The following is a 19,450-nucleotide window of genomic DNA, read 5'->3' on the forward strand; positions in this document are numbered from 1 at the left end:
GCCCCGAACATCAGGCTTGCTCCACCTTTTCCTCTGGATAGGGACATGACGCTCGTGACAAACTGGCCCAGGTGACCCTCACACGCATGGCCAGTCTGTCACCCTTGGGATAGCAACAATGCGAAAGGTTTATTTGGCTAAGTGAAATAGATAGAGCGGAAATGATATAAGATGACAATGTTTTCTGCCCCTCCCATTAAAACTCAGTTTTCTTTCTTATTTTAGAAAGAATAAAATTATATGAGGACCCCTTTCATATGGATTGTTTCTCTGATCACAAAATAACATCTGTTGTAAGAAGTTCAAATAATACAGGGTTTAGGAAGGGAGAGCTACTCCAGAGTCGCTCCCTACCAGCCCCCACAAGCCTGCTCTGAGCTAACCAATAGAGACAGCTTCCTGTATTTGCATCCAGATTTTTTTTCTATTCAAATTCTAACTTACAGGCTGATTAATATTCATTGAAATGAAATATTATTATGCTTAGTGCTCTGCAATTTGTTCTTTTTGATCAACAATACTTTTCAGCAGTCTTTCCCAGGTTAATACATTTAGATTATTCTTTTTAAAAATTTGTTTTATTGAGATGAAATTCACATATTGTAAAATTAACCATTTTAAAGTGAATGATTCAGTAGCATTGAGCACATTCAGAATGTTGTGCGACCATCACCTTTATCTAGTTACTTCATTCCTTTGAATGGCTGCATGGGTATACTATAACTTAGGTAGCCAGGCTTTTTAGTTTATTCCAATTTTATTCTATTCCCAGAAATCCTGCAATATTTGTATGTACATTTTTGTACATTTGTGCAAATGTTCAGATCAGATCAGATTAAACGATAATTTCCCAAAAGAGAAATGTCAATCAAGGTTAATAGTTAAGCCAACTTCAAATTTTGATACATTTTGAAAAATTCCTTCCAAAATGACAACACCGATATCCATTTAGGAGCAGGTCCCTTAAAAGTGACAATAGTGAATACCCCAGGGACTTCTTTCTATTCCCTCTTCCCATGTCTCTTATGTCTGGTCCAACCTGTGAGTCATGAACTTACTTTTTCTGGCTTAGAATCTGCATTTGACGCCCAAGGGTGGCAGTGACAGAATACCTCAACTGGGTGACTTCAAACAAAGGAGACATTCTCTCACAGAGCGGGAGGCTAAAAGTCCAAAGACAAGGTGTGGGAAGGGCCAGGTTCCTTTTGAAGTGTCTATGGAAAATCCTTCTTTGTCTTTTCATCCTTCTAGTGGCTCCCTGAAATCCTCAACATTCCTTGGCTTGTGGCAGCCTCACTCCAATCTCCACTTCCCAGCATCACATGGCTTTCTTCCCTATGTGTGCGTCTCTCCTCTTCTTAAAAAGACCCTAATGATTGTATTTAAGGCTCATCCTAATCCAGTATGATCTCATCTCAACTGATTATATCTGCAGAGGCCCTGTTTTCAAATAAGGTCACACTCTGAGGGATGCTATCCAATCCATAGACAGGATCATTAGGTAAATCTGAAATTTTAAGAACTTAGAGAACATGATTCCATTTGATTAACAACAGGCAGTTTAAAGCCTAAAGAGTAGATGAAAACCAGAAAATTCTATATTCTCTCCCAGGTTAATGCAGGTTAGCATCTTAAGTCAATTTGATGTGTACTTAGGTCTTGTACAAAAATCAGTTGTGCAAAAAATGAACAATAGTAGGCTTACATATTAAATCCAAAAATGTTCTAGAATCCCTATTTGTACCTTGCCTTTTAAACATAACAAGAAAAAAAGAGAGAAACAAAGAAAAGAAGGGAGATTTAAATGAAATTTTCAATGATTTATTTCTAGTATTTTGTACATTTCTTATCTTTGTTCTTTGCTCTTTTCCAAGACAAAAGAAAATAAATCAACCAGCTTAAATTCAATAAATGTCTGATTGAAGCTAAAGATTTGCTACTTTTAATTCACTTATGATTTACATCTTTGTCTTAAATTCTTTGATTTTAGGACCATGCTCTTATAACTACTTTCAGTACTTTCATTTTCTGTTTTCACTAACTTTTATGGAACAAAAAGATAAAAATAAAATTTTAAATTTTAAATATCCTCTATAGAGCACAAGCACTACCACACAGAGAAAGGCAGTGATGAAAATTTGAATTGTCCGCTGACAGATATTGTTGCAGGGGTACAGCCTGGAATATCGATCTATCAGGAAATTCATGAAAGTTCACATTTAGTGCAGAAAGGAAGGATGTAGTGTGGACACATAATGTCACTTCATTTTGCAGTGAAAGTCTGTTTCCCTGACTATGACATATATGAAAAATTTAAAGGCCAAGTTGCAGATCTCAAAGCACCAAACAAATAATACGCAGTACCAGGCTTCTTTGATTCCATTAACTGTGTGCAATAGTCAGGATCAGTGACATTATACTGCAGGAACAAACAGCCCCTAAAATCTAAATAACATAACACAGTAAATATTTATTCACTCACACTACATTGTCCATCAGGGATCACCATGGAGCTCTGTTCCAGTACTCATTGGTGGAGCAGCTGCCTTCTAGAACATTGTTCAGGCCCATGGCAAAGAGAAAGGGCATTCTAGAGGCTCTCATACAACCAAACATGACAAATGTCATTTCTGCTCACAACTCGTAGGCCAGACATGTCAGTGGCCCTCCTAATCACAAAGGAGTCCCAAAGTCAGAAGTATTTTGCAAATAATCAGTGTGTGTGTGTGAGAGAGTGTGTGTGTGTCAGGGGCAGGGAAGTGTATTTGCATGCATTTATCCTTATAACCTACTAAGATGTTTTCTGTTTCTTTTGCCAACAGGAATATTGATCCTCTCCCAAAAATGACCACTCCTGAGAAATTGTACTCCAAGGTCATGCAGACTCTGCAGTATCTAGATTCCCACCTGCCAAATGACAGTCATATTATTTTATATGGCTTACCAGATGGAAGATTTCTCTGGGATCATTTGCATGACAGATATCATCCTCTTGGTATCAGAGATTCTTTTACTCTTTAACAATGTCAGTGTATTCATAGTTCAAATATATGTAGCTCAACTATATAAGAATACACCTTAAATGTCACCAGAACGAATCAAGGAGAGAGTACCCAGGTATAGGATCTAAAGTTCAGTATCCAAAGGTGGCCAGAACCATATCAAAGTCAGACAGGGCAGACACAGTTAGCAAAGAATTTGGACAAATTGAAAGGTACGAGTTTAAATAAGGAAACTCCTTTGCTGAAGGTGAGATACAGAACACAGAACAAGCCAACAAAGTCCAAACAAGAGACAGAAAGGGAACAAACAAGTCCAAGGGAAGGATTTCTCCAAACCTCAGTGGTGAGCGCCCCCTGGTGGCCAGAATTCTAATGGATTCTGTGCACCCTGAATCTTCCCTGGTAGCTCAGCTGACAAAGAATCCACCTGCAATGCTGGAGACCCTGGTTCAATTCCTGGGTCAGGAAGATCTGCTGGATAAAGGATAGGCTACCCATTCCAGTGTTCTTGGGATTCCCTGATGGTTCAGCTGGTAAAGAATCTGCCTGCAATGTGGGAGACCTGGGTTCAATCCCTGGGTTGGGAAGATCCCCTGGAGAAAGGAGAGGCTACCCACTGCAGTATTCTGGCCTGGAGAATTCCATGGACTGTATAGTCCATGGAGTCACAAAGAGTCAGACATGACTGAATGACTTTCACTTTTACTTTCTGTGCACTCTAGTGACCAGTTGGGAATTCTATAGAACACAGTCCTCCAGAATCTTTGGTCCCTGCTTCTACATTCTTGGAGTTCTTGGCCCTGAAATGCTTTAAAGTTCCAGGAAATTTCTGATAGCATGTGTAGCATTCCAGATGCTTCACAAAGATTGTGAAAGTAGTAGCAATTCACCTTGGGAAGAGCTGCCATTACTGATCCTTAAAACAATTCTGTAAGATAAATGCTTCTATTCATTCCACTTGATTGATGAAAAAAACTAAGGCTCAGAAAGGTTGCGTAGCTTCCCAAATGTTGCACAGCTTACTGTATATGTAACCTGGGTGTAGCAGGGTTCTTTTTCTGTGTTTCAGGGAAGAATGTCCTTTCAAAAAATACTCATTGTATGCCATGTGCTGTTCAAGACACTCTGCAACCAACTCTGCAGTGAACATTATAGTCAAAAATCTCAGCCAGCATAGGCTTAGGTAACAGTGGGAAAAGATTCCAAAAGTCAGAGAAGGCTGAGTGTTACTAGAGAAAATTAAACAAAGGGCAGATGGGAAGTGCTGGCCTCAGGCCTCTCAGAGAGCCCTCTACAGGGAGAGGTCTGGGGACCATCATCTCAGCCCCATATTGACAGCACGTGTGCCAGTCTCTCATGGAAAGAGACTGTCCCTTCCCTGGTATTGCCAGGTCTGCCTCCTTAGACCAACCCTGAAGGTGCAAGCAGTTTCTTGTGAGTCAGATGAGCAATTCAGAGGGGGGGTGACCCGAAACTCCTTCTTTTGTGTCCCCCATAGTGGGTGGAGGAGAGAGCTTTCCCTTGCATCCGTAACATCCCTGTGTCTTTTCAGTCCTCTCGTGTCCTCTTCCTGCTGCTGCTGCTAAGTCGCTTCAGTCGTGTCCGACTCTGTGCGACCCCATGGACGGCAGCCCACCAGGCTCCCCTGTCCCTGGGATTCTCCAGGCAAGAACACTGGAGTGGGTTGCCATTGCATTCTCCATTGTGTGAAAGTGAAAAGTGAAAGTGAAGTCGCTCAGTCGCATCTGACTCTTTGCGACCCCATGGACTGCAGCCTACCAGGCTCCTCCATCCATGGGATTTTCTAGGCAAGAGTACTAGAGTGGCTTGCCATTGCCTCTTCCTGCAGTTCCTGTTTAATCTAACCTCCCTACCACCTCCTTCAGCAAGTTCCACCCCTCCCCACACAAGAAAAGAGCAGGGACCCTCTAACCACCTCTCAAAGGGCTCTGATCCCTTCACTGAGTTCCCCTTACTGGGGGACAATAGGAGATATCCACATACCACACTCCCTACCAACGGACTAAGGTAATTTTCTTCTTCAGTTATGAAATGTACTATCAATGTTATTGTTGTCTAAGAAAACATAGTTTAGCCTCTCATAAGGAAAGCATGTTCCACCTGTTCACATGGCTTCGACCACACCCTGCAGAAATGATTGTGTGATTACACAGTGAACTTTACTCCATTCTGGGCTGCCCTGGACATGTGAAGGACAACCACTTGGGCTGAGAATATCTCTTTGGGCCATTGGGGATGAAAATTTCAGTTCCCCTAACAGATATTTTCAGATTCCCTGGTGGCACAGATGGTAAAGAATTCGCCTGCAATGCAGGAGACCTGGGTTTGATCCCTGGGTTCAGAAGATCCCCTGGAGGAGGGCATGGCAAGCCACTCCAGTAGTCTTACCTGGGGAATCCCCATGGATAGAGGAGCCTGGTGGGCTACAGAGCCTGGTGGGCTCATTGGGTTCCAAAGAGTCGAACATGATTGAGTGACTAAGCATGGCACAACAGATGTTTTCAGATTCCTAGATTTCACTCATGCTAAGAAATGCTTATGGAAGGGAACTTGGAGGCAGGGGAAATGTGCTCCCAATTTACTCCATCACACCAGTAGGGACTTGACTATGGGTTTTCTGACTTCAAATCCCATTCCCTTTCCATGAACTGCAGTTAGACTGCATACAAAAGTTTTTTCAGATATGCCATGCAATTCCCTTGACTCAACCATAGTATTTAAAAATGACTCCACGTAATTTGGAAGAGAGCAAGGAAAGGAAAAAGGTGATTGATCAGGAACTCAATCACGTGGAGGATTCTCTCAGCCAGTGGTTCTCATCCAAGGACTACCCACCCAACCCCACCATATCACACTTGGAGATACAGGGTGCTACTGGCATCCAAGGGTTAGAATCCAAGCATGTTCCTAAACATCCTACAGTTCACAGGACAGCCCCTCCACAACCAGGAATGTCAACAGTACCAAGGCTGAGAAACCCAGCTCTAGGCTTCGTCTTATCCTCAAACAGCCTCCCTCCAGCCGCTGATCTAGACTAGCATTTCACAGCACTAAAGCAAAAGGTGGAACAAGTGTGTTCTATATAAACAACCCTAGTTTGGTGCGTTGGGGCGGGGGAGGGGGATCCAATTAGGGAGAAAGTTGAAACCACCTAAAATTTCTAATGTTTTTCAGTTATTATTCATATCTTAAATTATCCCTGCTGTCTGGTTGCTATGGGAAATAAGTGTTGAATTCCTCAAGAAGCATCAGGGTCCTTCCTAGGCAGACTGGGGAAGGAGGTGGGATTTACCCAGCATCCTCATTCCTCCTCTGGCAGGCTCCTAACTCACATAAGACGACACAGTTGAGTAGGGGGCTGCTGCCTTTGCATCGTCTCCATTCTGTTTCTGCTCCACCTCCAATCTTTGGATCTTGGTTCCCACAAGACAGGAACCAGCAGTGAAGCAGGTTAATGCTGGGTCAGTCTCAGGGCTTGGTTGCTTTGCCCAGGTTAGGGTGAATCTCATCTTAATGAATAGCCAAACACCTGAGTCTGGTTCCCGGGTCATAGTGCTCAGGGTTGTACAAGAAATTAAGAGGGGGTTTCCATTTATTTTTGCCTTTGAGCCAAGAAACATGATGATGATGATAATCTGTAGATTTGACTTTAGCCGCCCCTTAAGGATTAAGAAAGAGGCCAGGGAGCAAAAGGGATTGGGGAAGAAGCCCTAGGTCAGTGATTACATTCTCTGCTGCCTCAAAAGTACAAGTGGGAATTCAGCCCATCTATTCAGGAAAGAGGTTAAATGCCAAAGCATCAGATCAGCAGCCGGGAGAGGCCCAGAACAAGAACGGGTGTCTAGCTAACTCCCACCAGGTAAGAAGGAGCTAGGCCACCCTCCTTAGCATCGTTCCTCTTAGCCTTGTTTGTGAATCATCACCCAGCAACTGCCTGGCTGCCAAGGGCTGTGACAGGCCCACAATCTCCACTAGCAATTAGAATTCCTGGTGAGAATGTTCTGTCTTTTTCAGGAATTACCAGAAAGTAGGTCTCACACATTAGGATTGTACTTGCATAGATCTTTTGAGAAAGTTTATATGTGACCAGGAATGTGTCCTTTCAGGCACAGCCTATGAGGAAGGCAATCTTTCTGTTAATATGTCTGAGATACCAATTATCTAAAGATGATACTAAGGTGAAGTTCTTGTCCTCTGAGGAGAGGGAAAAGAAACTATACTGGGAAAAAGATTATACAGATCCTGACAGTAAAATTACCCTGGGGTCAACGACACCTGTGCAAGCATTCTGGGAGCTACCCAAAGGGTTAGACTGTGGTCAAGAAATCTGGGAGTGCCGGCTACAAGTAAGTCTGCCATACGGCCTTCCTTGAAGGGCCTCTGCCATAAAACATTGGCAATAACTTCATTTTGCTTCAATTATTCTTAAACTGAAACCTAGTGCATTGTAAAATACCCCACCTTCCATTTTCTTACTAGCTTCATCTCTGTTTAAATTAATGTTGAAGTTTTAACACACTTAGATGGTACTTCGTGAAGGTGTGGCTGACCTTTGTTGGTACTAGGCTTTTATTAGTACCAACTTTTATTTTTATTTATTAGTACCAAGCTTTTATTAGTACCAAAATTTCAGTTACGGTCCCAACATTAAATACACTCCAAAAACTGCCCTAAAGAACTTACACATGACTGAGACATGAGCTGCTACTATAGCAGCTGGGGTAGAAGATACCCTTTGATCTTAAGAGGGACTATAGGGTATCCACTGGGCCAACCCATGGGCTCCCAGCCCTTACACACACACACACACACACACACACACACACACAGATTGTTCCACTATTGTGGGACAGCCCTCTTGTCCCTGTCCTGGGCATTCATGACCACCGTTCTTCATCAGATTTACTTTCTACAAGGAGTTGTAGACACCACCTCTTTGCATGTAGATACGACATTTAGGTAGGATCAGTCTTTATACCAGGGCTCCTCGATATGGAAAAATACCACTAAAGTAACAGGGATAAAAAGTAATACATAAAAAGAAAGAGCGAATAACAAACTGACAGTTTCAATCAGTGGAAAAGAGCATAAGAACCATTTTCCTTCTTCCCCATCTTTCAACCATAAGCCCATCACAAGCACTCTCAGTCAGCCTTTCACATGGCCAGACCCAGACACCCTAACCTTTAATAGGCAGAAATACCAGAGAGAAGGGAAACCAACCCATTACATCTCTCCTATTTATCTTCTAACTACAGTTAATTTGCCCTTATCCCATCCACAGACCTACCTACTCACCTAAGAACTTCCTCTACATCAACCTGATCCGATTAGACACAGAACCAGAATAGCCAGGAGATAGAGGGGAAGGAACAGGGACTGGGAGATGATCCAGACGGAGGATATGCCTTGTGGTCTCATCCTAACATGTGCTCAGCAGTAGCATAGCAGGAAGAGGGGAGTAAGCTGGGATGCAGCAAGGCTATAGATCAGCTTAGCCCCCATAGGGGAGACAGCAGATGACTTCTCCAGCATCCAGGAGCAGGATAAACTCCAGTCCCTGTGGATATCAGTGAAGTCCAGTCTTTCAGATGAGGAAGAAGAGGGTGTAGAAATGTTTCTTATGGTCAGGCATGAGGTGCCACTTCCAGCAGGTTGAAGAGACTTCAGCCACCGGGCAGGGGAAAGAGAGAGAGAGGCCACCAGGTGAGAGTCAGGGCCAAGCAGGTTGTCAGGGCCCCAGCCAAGCTCTCTAAAGTTTGTTACATGACCCCAGTACCAACAAAGAAACAAGATGGCAGAGGGAAGGCTGGCACTTAGGGGCTGGGTCAGCAAGAGCCAAGGCCTCCTGGCAGTGGAGAGTTAAGGGTGGTGATGCAGGTTGGAGGTGTCAGTCATTGCAGCTGGGCTAGGCTGAGACAGGCAGGGACACACACAGAAAGGAGGCAAATTGCAAAAGTACATGCACACACACACACACTCACACACACACTCTCACACACACTCACACACACACACACACACACACAGGGAAAGCAGACTCAGTGATGGAGAGTGGGATCTTGGAAAAAGATGGGAGCTGAGAGCTCCATGTGGAGTCCATAAAATGAAAGTGAAGACAAGAGCCAGTGGCTTGGGATTCATCTAAAATGTAAAAACGCAGACACCTTTGGAGCACAGAGAAGGCCCCGCATGTCACTGTGACTTTAATGGCGATAATAAGCCTGCAGTTTTCCAGTCCTGGGATTCACTCACCCACACAGAGACATAATATATTTTTCCTCTACGACAAGAAAATTGAATCTATCTTTCAGTCTAACTGATCTGAGGTATAAGTGAAAAATAAGACTGTGTTCTATCACCTTCAATCTTTCTCTTCGCTCCGAGATAGGCCCTATTATTTTCCTTTATTTTTTCGGGCGTGAGAGAAGTGTTAATGGATAAGACATCAGTCATTCACCCCTGAAATGCAAGAGAGCCTGGATTTTGTGTCCCAGCTGCAGCATGAAAGTTGAATTGCCTCTGGGGTGAAGTAGGGGAGGGAGGGGGTGGGGAGTGGGGGATATGGTGGAAGGGCCAGGGGTGGGAGGTGTGAAGAGAAAATAAATTATACCCCCAGATTCTGGGTCTAGAGGTGATATTTGGAAAGACTCTGCATGAGCTTGCATTTGGTACTTATCACTTTATTCTTATGTACTTCTTTAACTTGCACCAAAAGCACCAAAAATAGAGCCTATCTATTAATGAGGGCTCACGTAAGAGAACTGGTGGGCCATGAAGGGGTATAACATATTAGCTGCTCCCATTCGATGGCTGCCCAAGCACTTGCGGAAACCTTCAGTTCACCAAACTATAAAACAGAGCATGATCAGACCTTCAGACACTCGATTGTCCTGTCATAATTGGAATATTTATTTATTTAATTGGGTCAGACTTCAGTGTTTCATAGACACAAAAGGAGGATTTGGTCAACTGCACCTTGCATGCTCCCTGGGCCCCATGTTTGATACCATTGCCAGGAGAAACCCGCTGCTCTGCCAAGTCCTTCATTAGTGGTGTTCTGGTCCATATGGTGCCCTGTATCCCTCTCCCTGGAGTCCTGCCCTAGCCCTTGACAAGAGCTCAAGATGGGAGTGAACTCCTTAGGGCTTCTCCCCAACTCTGGGTCTCAATTTCTAGGGAGCTCAGAAAGAAGGAAAGCCTAGGCTTCCTCAAGAGCAATACCAAGTGCAAAACCCGTAAGATCCCTGGGGACCGCAGCCTCCTTCAAGGGAGGCAGGATCACCCATCAGGGTCCCTAGTTGGCTGCTGTATCTCTGAGTGCATGCCACAGGCCAGATCCCTCTGTTTTCCAGGCCAGCTCAACAAGGACGTGACCTACGCGCACTTCTACTCCTTCCTGAACTGTCTCCAGGTGAGCTCACACTGACTGCTTCCAAGGTCATGCTCCCACGACTTGCATCATTCTTCTGTATTCAAAGTGTTTTCCTGCTCTCAGGTCAGCCCCTGCCACGGCTGGATGTCTTCCAACAAGACGCTGCGGACTCTCACTTCAGAGGTAGGGCTGTTGTGGGTCCTTTGATCCCATCTTTGAGCATTCTCTCCCTGTGTTTGCTGCAGGACTTTCATTGGGGATAGGGTTTTGGCAGGGCAATGTCCTCCAAGCTGGTGAATTAAAAAAAAACAAATTCAAACTCTTGGATGCTTGAGGAGCCAAGAGAATGTGGGGTGCCCTGTCTCCCCACTCTGCCTCACTGAGCCTGTCATCTTGCCAGTTTCTCTTTGCGTGCCTCTCTCTTGGATGCACATTACGCATGTACACACACACAGAGATGTCTGTGAAAGCTTGTCCTAGATATATTTGTAGAGTCAGAGAAGTGAGCAAGGTTAGGTATACACAGAGCTGGAAGTCTCCCAAGGCAAGGGAGGACCAGATGCCCCAGAGCCTTCCTTTCTTCTCTGAAAAAGATTCCCACATTTCTTTCACAGATGGTAAATAATCTCTTTGTAAGGAATTTATTTAAAAGTTTTTACAAGGGAAATATGTTTCAATTTTTTAAAACTTTGGAATGTAAAACAATACAAAAAACATTAACAAAAATCACTCAAAATCTCACCACCCAAAATTAATATGTATGTCTTTGCAGTATTACTTTCATATTTTGGGGACTTTGCGTGCATAGTATCAGAACACATGTATTGTTTTATACCTTCTAATGTTCATACTTATTCCTCTACATCGTAATTTTGTAATCATTTTAGAATACAGAGTACATGAATATATCATGGTTTATATCATCCCTTCGTGTTGGACATATGAGTTGTTTATAATTTTCCACTATGATATATAGCATTGTGATGAACCTTTTTATATATAAAAATGTATGTCTTTGTGTGGCATGTCTATTTTCTTAAGATAAATTCCTAGAAAATTATTAGGTCAAAGAGTACACCAGATCTGATCCGTATCACCAAACTGTTCTCTAGAAAGGTTAAACAAATTGACATTCTCAATCACATATCCCATGGCAATGCTCTTTATTATCACAATTGTTCATCTTTTCCTTGACAATACCATGGGGAGAAAATGGTATCTTATTACTTTAATTTGCACTGATTTGGTTCCTAATGAATTTTAACAGTTTTGTACGCTCGTTCGTTGGCCATTTGTGCATGAACAGAATTTAATATGCAGAGCTGCTCTCTGCTGATGACTTGCAGTGGGGGTGGGAGTGGGAACTATTGATTTCTTTGTTCTGCCTGAATTATCTCCCTAAAGCCCAAGTCTAGGTTTCATGAAATTCTCCCTGTTTCCTTTGTATTCAGAGAGCAGAACAACTCTCCAAAACGCTGAAAAAAATTGCAACCAGCCAGAAATTTACGAACTTCGACCTTTTCTACTTAGATTTCGACTTCCAAGAAAGTAAGTTTTGCTTGGTTTAGGTCTTGACACAAGACAAAAGCAGCAGCCACCATTTAGAGCCTGCCTGGGCAAGGTGTTTGTTTACAAGCGAACAGGCAGTAGCGTGGACAGGGTCACTGTTGCCCATCCTGACACATTAATAGCTCTGAGTATTGGAAGAAATAAAGTATGATACTCTTTCTGGAAAGGTGGAAGCTTAGCATCACTTCCTTATTTCACCATTATTTTAGAATCCCTGCAGCAACAGAGCCAGTGACCAGTCGGAAACAGCTCTGGGCTGGGAGCCAACAGGTCAGTGAAATCATCTTACTTATTCTTGACAGTTTAGTAATGCCCTGCTTATGAATGGGCTAAGGATGTGACAGGCCTGAGGGATAAGCCCATGTCTCTTCTCATGGGCACTGGATTCCCTAAGGACTCAAAGCAAGGCAGATTCCCAGCCCCCTCACATGATGAAACAAATCAGAGTCTCAAAGGAAGGGTCTTCAGATGCCTATGGTAAAATGGACAAACCATATCCCAGCTTTCTGGAAAAAACATTGCTGCTGTTTTTCTAGCACTCTCTCCAAACACTGGGGTCACTGATAAGCGGTCACAAGAAAGCAAGCATGATTACTGGATTTAACCTTTACATCTTGACTCTGAAAAATTATTATCTATTGACTTTAATCCTTCCAGTCCCATTTTCATTTCTAAGTAATTGTTATACAAGACAAAAGCCTCTGCTGTTTGACTGCCAGCTGAGATGATGCTAACGAAAAGCTTTGCAGTATGTGCAAAGGATGGACGATTTCTCATAAGGAGTTTATCATCTCTATCTCCCCACCCTCAGCTCCCCCAGCCCAAGCATCTGGGATGAAGCAGATGGCCATCATGAATTATCAAATGTTGCATTAGCTGACAGGTTTTGCATTGTAGACTCTAGTACTTCAATTCTGAACATCTTTTCAACAAGACTGATCTCTCTTAACTAGATTTCCTGCCTAGGTGATACATATTTCCCTCATGGGGAGAGACATTTTGATAAATAACCTCTCATTAAAATGCAGAGTTAAAGCCTCATTAATGAATTCCTGGTGAAAACAAATGTACCACTAAGTAATCTTTGATCATCACCAACCATGAATGTAGATAAAGTTTTTAAAAATATAATAATGCCTAGCTTTCACTAGAGACTTTCTCATTTCCACAGTAATCTCTAGCACTGTCATTTGTTATCTTTGGGACTGTTGGAAATTCCCTGAACATTTTCAAACTCTCCTTTCCAGACCTGGAAACAGAGACACTGTATCTACATAACAAGTCTTTGTGATGATTGTGTGAAATAATGTATAATCCTCCTAAATGCCATGCCTGGAACATAACCAGCACCTAGGAAAGAACACCATTCTCTCATACCCTGGCCACTTAATACACAGCTCAGAATGAACAGGATCCATACAGCAAATGCAGAGCCCTAGGCCCCACTCCTAATTAGGACCTGCCTAATCAGAGTCTGTCTGCATCTGGACATAATCCACAGATGATAAAACTTAATCAGTGGGGCTCCGATAATGCTCCAAGATTAAGAACTTAGTCACTTAATCATCATATTTTTACTAAGCCCTCCTATGTGCTGTACAGGTGCTGGGAATATAGTTAACAAAACAGAACAGTCCTTCTCTTCATGAAAGATAGAGAAAAGAGCTTCCTCCCAGACCCCATCCTTACCAGCATTCCACATGCTTGGAAGCAGAGGTTACTCAGCACATTCTTATCCTCAGAGCAGCAATAAATGCAATTTAAAAGTTTCAGTTAAACTGAACATGCCACATCAACATGGTGATTGACCATCTTACTGAGAAATCTCCTAGGTATCTCTCCTTGTTTGTCAGTTCTCATCAGTAGTTCAAGGAATTTCCTGAAATTTTTGAATTTCCTGATATTGAAGGGCCAGTTTTGGTACAGGGATTTCTTTGCCTTCTCCATATGAGGTTAGTCTCCACTAGAGAAGACGCAGTGGGAGGGAGAGGGAAGACAGAGGAAATGGTACCCTGGGATCTGCCTCTGGAAACATCCGGTACAGCATCCCACATTTAATAGCTATGTGCACTTCTGAAAGAGCTGGAATCTCTATCTACTTTTCAGGACATCTATGGTGACGTCTTCATCGACGCCCAGTGTTAGACTACTCCAAAAAGAATGCCTACCTTGAGACTAGCATTTTTCCAGGGCAGGCAGAAGGTGCATCCACTCCCAGATCCATCTCCATGCATAGCCTCCAACACACACACTTGGTCATGTCCAGCTCTTTGTGACCCCATGGACTGTAGCCCACCAGGCTCCTCTGTCCATGGAGTTTTCCAGGCAAGAATACTGGAATAGGTTTCCATGCCCTCCTCCAGGGGAATCTTCCCAATCTAGGGATCAAACTCACATCTCTTGTGTCTCCTGTTGGCAGGTAGTTTCTTTACCACTGCACCTCCTGGGAAACTCTATGGAGCCATTTATTAAATCTGCAGTCTCCGTAGTCACATGAAAATCTCTGCTCTCATTTCTATACTGCATTTGAGCATCACAAATATTACTTTCATATGTAATTCACAATTTCACACCCTGAGACAGAGCAAATGACTGTTGAGAGTCCCTGTCCCTCAAGGGTAGACATGAGACCTGTCTGTTCTCCGCTCTGACAGCCTCAGTCCAGCTCCAAAAGATGATTGCTCACCTCAAAGACTTTTTCTGTCTCTCGCTGACTCATTGTCCAACTGGTTATGAGCTAAACAGAGGCAGTAATTTTTTCTCCCTTCAGGAAATGCCAGCCTGAGCAGGTGATGTCCTTTTTCTTCATCTCTACCACACCTCCCAAATGGGGGAAGGAAAATGTCACTTGACTGACAAGGCCATTTTTTCACTGACACTTTAAATATTCCACCAGCTGCCCTCAGCTTCTAAGACAACTCAATTGGAATAAACCTGGTTCCCCCACGTGTGTTTGTAAAATGACCAATAGCCATGAAATCTGACCAGAATTCAGATTTTTCTTTAAGTATCTCCTAATATTGCTGTTCATCAAGGAGCTAGCAAATGTTCTATGAGTCTTCTCCTGTGATTTCTATTGCATCTCTGAAAAACTGGTTATTAGCAAAGTTTTGACTTTACCAATAAAGAAAATACAGTAGGTACCATATCCCAAGAGATCGTTCATGCTGATTCAAGAGCTTTAAACCAGCTGTTCCAAAGAAAAAATTGGAATTCGTATACCTATTTTTAATTATGGTCCCAGGTAGGAAGGAAACTGACCAATTTACCATGATACCCTGCTTGGACATCCCATGCCAAAATCAGTCAGGAAGAAATAGAGACTACTGTCTACAATTGTATTTATTCTAAAGAGCAAAATTTCACCCTGAGATAAACAAACTAAAAAGGATCATTCTATCTAACTCTGTCTGGTCATAACACAGGTGAAACCTTAAACTCTTGCCTGTGAGTTACTGACTCTTCCTGTAAGTGTTGTAATTCTGATGTCTACAGATATTTAGTGACTGGTAACCCTCAAAGATAGAATCATCATGTGAGAAAATGATCCTACATTATGAGATCAAGCCTCCAAGGGAGTAGAAGGAATGACCATTCCTTTTCATTTAAAAAACAGTCATTAATTCTGATGACTGAATTTGTTCCATGAAGTATAATATCCATCACCACCTCTCCCTTCCTCTAAGGGAAATAGTTTTTCATTTAGTAGTTAGCAATGCACATAAAATTCAAATCAAAACGGAAACAGCCTAGACTAACTTTAAGCTTGGTTAAGACTAGCGTTTAATCACACTAGAGAAACATTGTTATAAGAAGTCTGGTATTTATAATATGGAGCTCTCAGTAAACATTTCTCTCCAGGAACACCATCTTGGCTTAAACTTATAGGCTCAAAATTGTTTCACTTATGGGCTCAAATTTGCTTTCCACTGTGGATTTTCCAGCTTTCTAGATCACTGTAATTCCTTTCCGAATGTTCTCTTAGCCAGTAAAGGCACAAGTTTAGATTGAATTTGTTGATGAACCTTCTCTGCAAACAAGGAGAACCAGACAATACTGTAAGGAACTTCATGCCCCTGCTGGATCAGAGGATGTGTGGGTGGTCCAGGTCAGCCCCATGCCTTGCTGTCCATCTTATTAATACAATCCTCATGTCTTATTCATCCAACTTTACAGCTTCTCATCAGGCTTTCTGAGGTCTTCACTGGGCTTGCTTTCCATTGTCTAACATGGACTGGGAATTACTTAACACTGGATAGAGATTCTTTCTCTCTTTCTTTTCTTTTTCACACTCGTTCAGCATAAGGGAAACCAAACTAAAAATAAAGGGTGGAAAAGCTCATTGAGAACTTGGGTGAGGTGAGAGAGCACAAGTAGCATAGAAGTGAGGTCACCTCTCCTGGGATAGATAAACTGGGAGGCTGATGTCTTAACCTGGGCTGGACCTTTCTGCATCATTATTGATTTTTGTTTTAGAAACTCTTGGGACTGCAAGACAGGGATAAGGCTGATCATACAGAAGAGCAAAAAGTATGGAGTAGGCTCAGTAATGGGTGACACCGACTTTGAAGAAACCCTTCCAAATGCCTGGTGCTCCATTAAGGGTAATTGGTTGGATAGTCAGATTGGCAGTGACTCAGAGAATCAGTGTAAAATTCTAAAGTAGAAAAGCAGGACCCCCCAAAAAAGTGAGTAGGAAAGCGGCCCATCATCTCCTGGTCAATCAAAGGGGAGAAGGAACAGCCTGAACCAAACACTGGGAGCTCACAGCAGGTAAGCCAGATGAGCAGAGCTGGGCTGGAGCAGCATTATGCACCCAGGAGGCCAGCACAGCCCACAGGTGCTTCAGTTTCAGGTCCAGAGGTTAAGGTGCAGCAGCCAGAGTTTAACATGAAGCAGAAAATCGGATTCCAAGGTCATGCCTGAAAAACAGAACAGCCAGGCAGACTGAAGCTGGAGCCAGGCAAGCTTGCCCAAGGCTCTGTCTTTCACAGGGTTCCTGTGGCCGACTGCAAGAAACTGTTGAGGTCTGCAAGCTGGTTCAGCAGAATAAGTCTTCATAAGGGTTAGTGTGGTTTCAGCATCATTGCAACTCTAAGCTTCCTATCAGAAGATCAGATATATACTACTCCTTCAGAGAGATACATCATTTACCAGCATGAAGCAGTCTCCCTCAGGACCACATGTGGAGGACACCGTGCACAATGTCCTTGATTTGAGTGTCACAACAAATGCAAAGGCCATTTTCCAATAGCTGTTTCTTCTAGAACCCTCCAATAAAACCCAGTAAAACACAAATTATAAGAGAGTGGCTCAGTGGTGGCCATTCAGGCAGGGAAAAAGCCAACAGGAACTGGTAATCCAGTGTAAGACTCCAAACCACCAGCAGGGATTGTCTCCTGTGCTGTAAGAAGGGCAGCAGTATTTGCAGCCCCTCTGGGGATGAGATGGCTGGATGGCATCACTGACTCGATGGACGGGAGTCTGAGTGAACTCCGGGAGTAGGTGATGGACAGGGAGGCCTGGCGTGCTGCGATTCATGGGGTCACAAAGAGTCGGACACGACTGAGCGACTGATCTGATCTGATCTGGGGACAGGGATTGGACTGCAAGTATAGATGGCCTGGCGTGATATTAGAACTAATTACAAAAGCAGCATAGTATTGATTCAGCTCCAGGGAAGTCCAGCTTCTCTTGTCCAGTCAGAGCCCCTAATAGAATTTTCATTCTTCCCTTGGGGCAAAGGGAGATAAAAAGTGGGGTGTGGGGCAAGAGGACACAGATCCCTGCCCTTGAGTTTTTGCGGAGTGAGGAGGGAAGATGGAGTAGGAAATGGCAACACACTCCAGTATTCTTGCCTGGACAATCCCCATGGACAGAGAAGCCTGATGGGCTACAGTCCACGGGGTTGCAAAGAGCCAGACACAACCAGGTGATTGAACACATACGCACGAGGAGGGAGGAACCGGGGGAATCACAGCTGTGCCCACTCCCTTCTCAGGACACCAGGGAAGTGAGGACATGGTGGGCTACTCTAGTAACGGTAGGTCTCACAGTTTTCTCTCTGGAGGTTTTCTGGGGATTTGAAATTTCCTTGAGAAATCCTTATTGACAATATGATATTACAATGTAGAGTTCATTGTGCTATTGCCTTGGGGCAACTGACATTCCTGGGTTTCACCCCTGTTGAAGAACAGTTTTATTGCTGCTCATCATTTTAAGGCTCATAGTGTTTTCTCTGTAGCTATGCTCTACATGTGATGTTGAGATCATTTTATGTAATTATATTTCTGAGAATATGTGAGTTTTAATGATGATGGCTTGACATATGCAGGCAGTGTCTGGAAATGGCAACCCATGAAAGGAAAGGTTAGTTTAATAGTTTCCTCTTGTTTCTGAAATTCTGTTCTGGTCACTGAGAAATGAGATGGACTTAAATCAATGTTGAATATTTTACAGCTCACCCTTCCCTCCCACCCCCCTTACTCTACAAACCACATTCATCCAACACTATCACATGTTTTTCTTCTTGAGTTAAAGGGGGAAACTGATACAATGGAAATATCACTTCTGTTTAGAAAACCCCCATCCTGAAACAGTGACTCAGAGGCAGATGTGGCTGGGTAAACATCAGCCCAGGAGGAGCATCCTTCACAGCCCTTATTCTGGGTGTTCACCACTGCTCGGAAAAGCATGTCTGTAATTCTGTGTGTGTCTGCCTTGCAGTCATGGAGGAGTGGAAAAAGAGAGGTGGGCAGCCCTGGCAGCTCATCGAACCTGTGGATGGATTTCACCCTAATGAGGTAAGAGCAGTCACATGATGGTTGCTAAAAGTTGTTATTTTTTCATTATAATTAATGCATCCATATGTTCATTTTTATCCTGTTTTATCCAGAAAGAGTTTGAAGTGATGTACATACATGTGTAAGATAGAAGATAAACATAAATTAAATTAATTTAATATTCATTTTAAAGAATAAAGTAAAAATCAGAGTAAAAGGAAAATGAGATCGAAATGATACCTGGATTCCTGACTTAATGTTTACAATTCATGATTTGTCCCAGAAATTCCTAAGGTACTCCCTGCAAGGACCCACAGAATCAACTCCAGGCTTTCCAAGAGGCTGATGCAAAGAGAGGCATAAACCATGGCCTTCAAAAGATAAAAAAAATAAATAAATTAAGTACTCAGAAAAAAAAATCAGAAGGATTCCTGGAAATGAGAGAAATTTCTGTGAGAAATTTCTTCTACAGATCATTCTAGAAAATGAGGAGAACTGTATGAGAGGAGAACAATGTCCTTGGCAATATCCTGCAGTAAAAGCTGTTTCCCATCTAGGATTCCAAGGGACAATTCTGGAAAGTAGTTCTGCTCTGGTCTCTTCACAGAGCAAGGGGAGCTGGAAGGTTGGATGCTGTCCCCTCCTGTCCTTGTTCTGTCCATTATCCTGGCTGTAGCCAGGGAAGTTCCTCTTTTATCTGT

The 19,450-nt window shown here is 43.0% G+C and overlaps 1 protein-coding gene and 1 long non-coding RNA gene across 9 annotated transcripts in view; one reads left to right on the plus strand and one right to left on the minus strand.

The window, feature by feature from the left end:
* The window catches only part of AOAH (acyloxyacyl hydrolase), a 190,345-nt gene that overhangs the window by 155,646 nt on the left and 15,249 nt on the right, over window positions 1-19,450 (plus strand). The window contains exons 17-22 of one of the 2 annotated variants that reach the window (XR_006552793.2): window positions 2,823-2,995; window positions 10,379-10,437; window positions 10,522-10,581; window positions 11,850-11,946; window positions 12,177-12,237; window positions 18,694-18,770. Coding sequence is in view for 1 of the 2 variants with exons in the window: in XM_006053721.4 (XP_006053783.2) it covers window positions 2,823-2,995; window positions 10,379-10,437; window positions 10,522-10,581; window positions 11,850-11,946; window positions 18,694-18,770 (466 nt within the window). In the remaining variant the exon portion in view is untranslated. The remainder of the gene's footprint in view (window positions 1-2,822; window positions 2,996-10,378; window positions 10,438-10,521; window positions 10,582-11,849; window positions 11,947-12,176; window positions 12,238-18,693; window positions 18,771-19,450) is intronic. The other variant, XM_006053721.4, reaches the window with a different exon arrangement.
* Window positions 10,674-19,450, minus strand: part of LOC123334726 — a 40,095-nt gene continuing 31,318 nt past the window's right edge. For all 7 annotated transcript variants that reach the window (XR_006641323.1, XR_006641319.1, XR_006641318.1 and 4 more), the window contains one exon: window positions 10,674-10,688. This is a non-coding gene — a long non-coding RNA (uncharacterized LOC123334726). The remainder of the gene's footprint in view (window positions 10,689-19,450) is intronic.

This window comes from Bubalus bubalis, chromosome 8 (genome assembly GCF_019923935.1).
Source record: "Bubalus bubalis isolate 160015118507 breed Murrah chromosome 8, NDDB_SH_1, whole genome shotgun sequence".
Taxonomy (NCBI): Eukaryota; Metazoa; Chordata; class Mammalia; order Artiodactyla; family Bovidae; genus Bubalus; species Bubalus bubalis.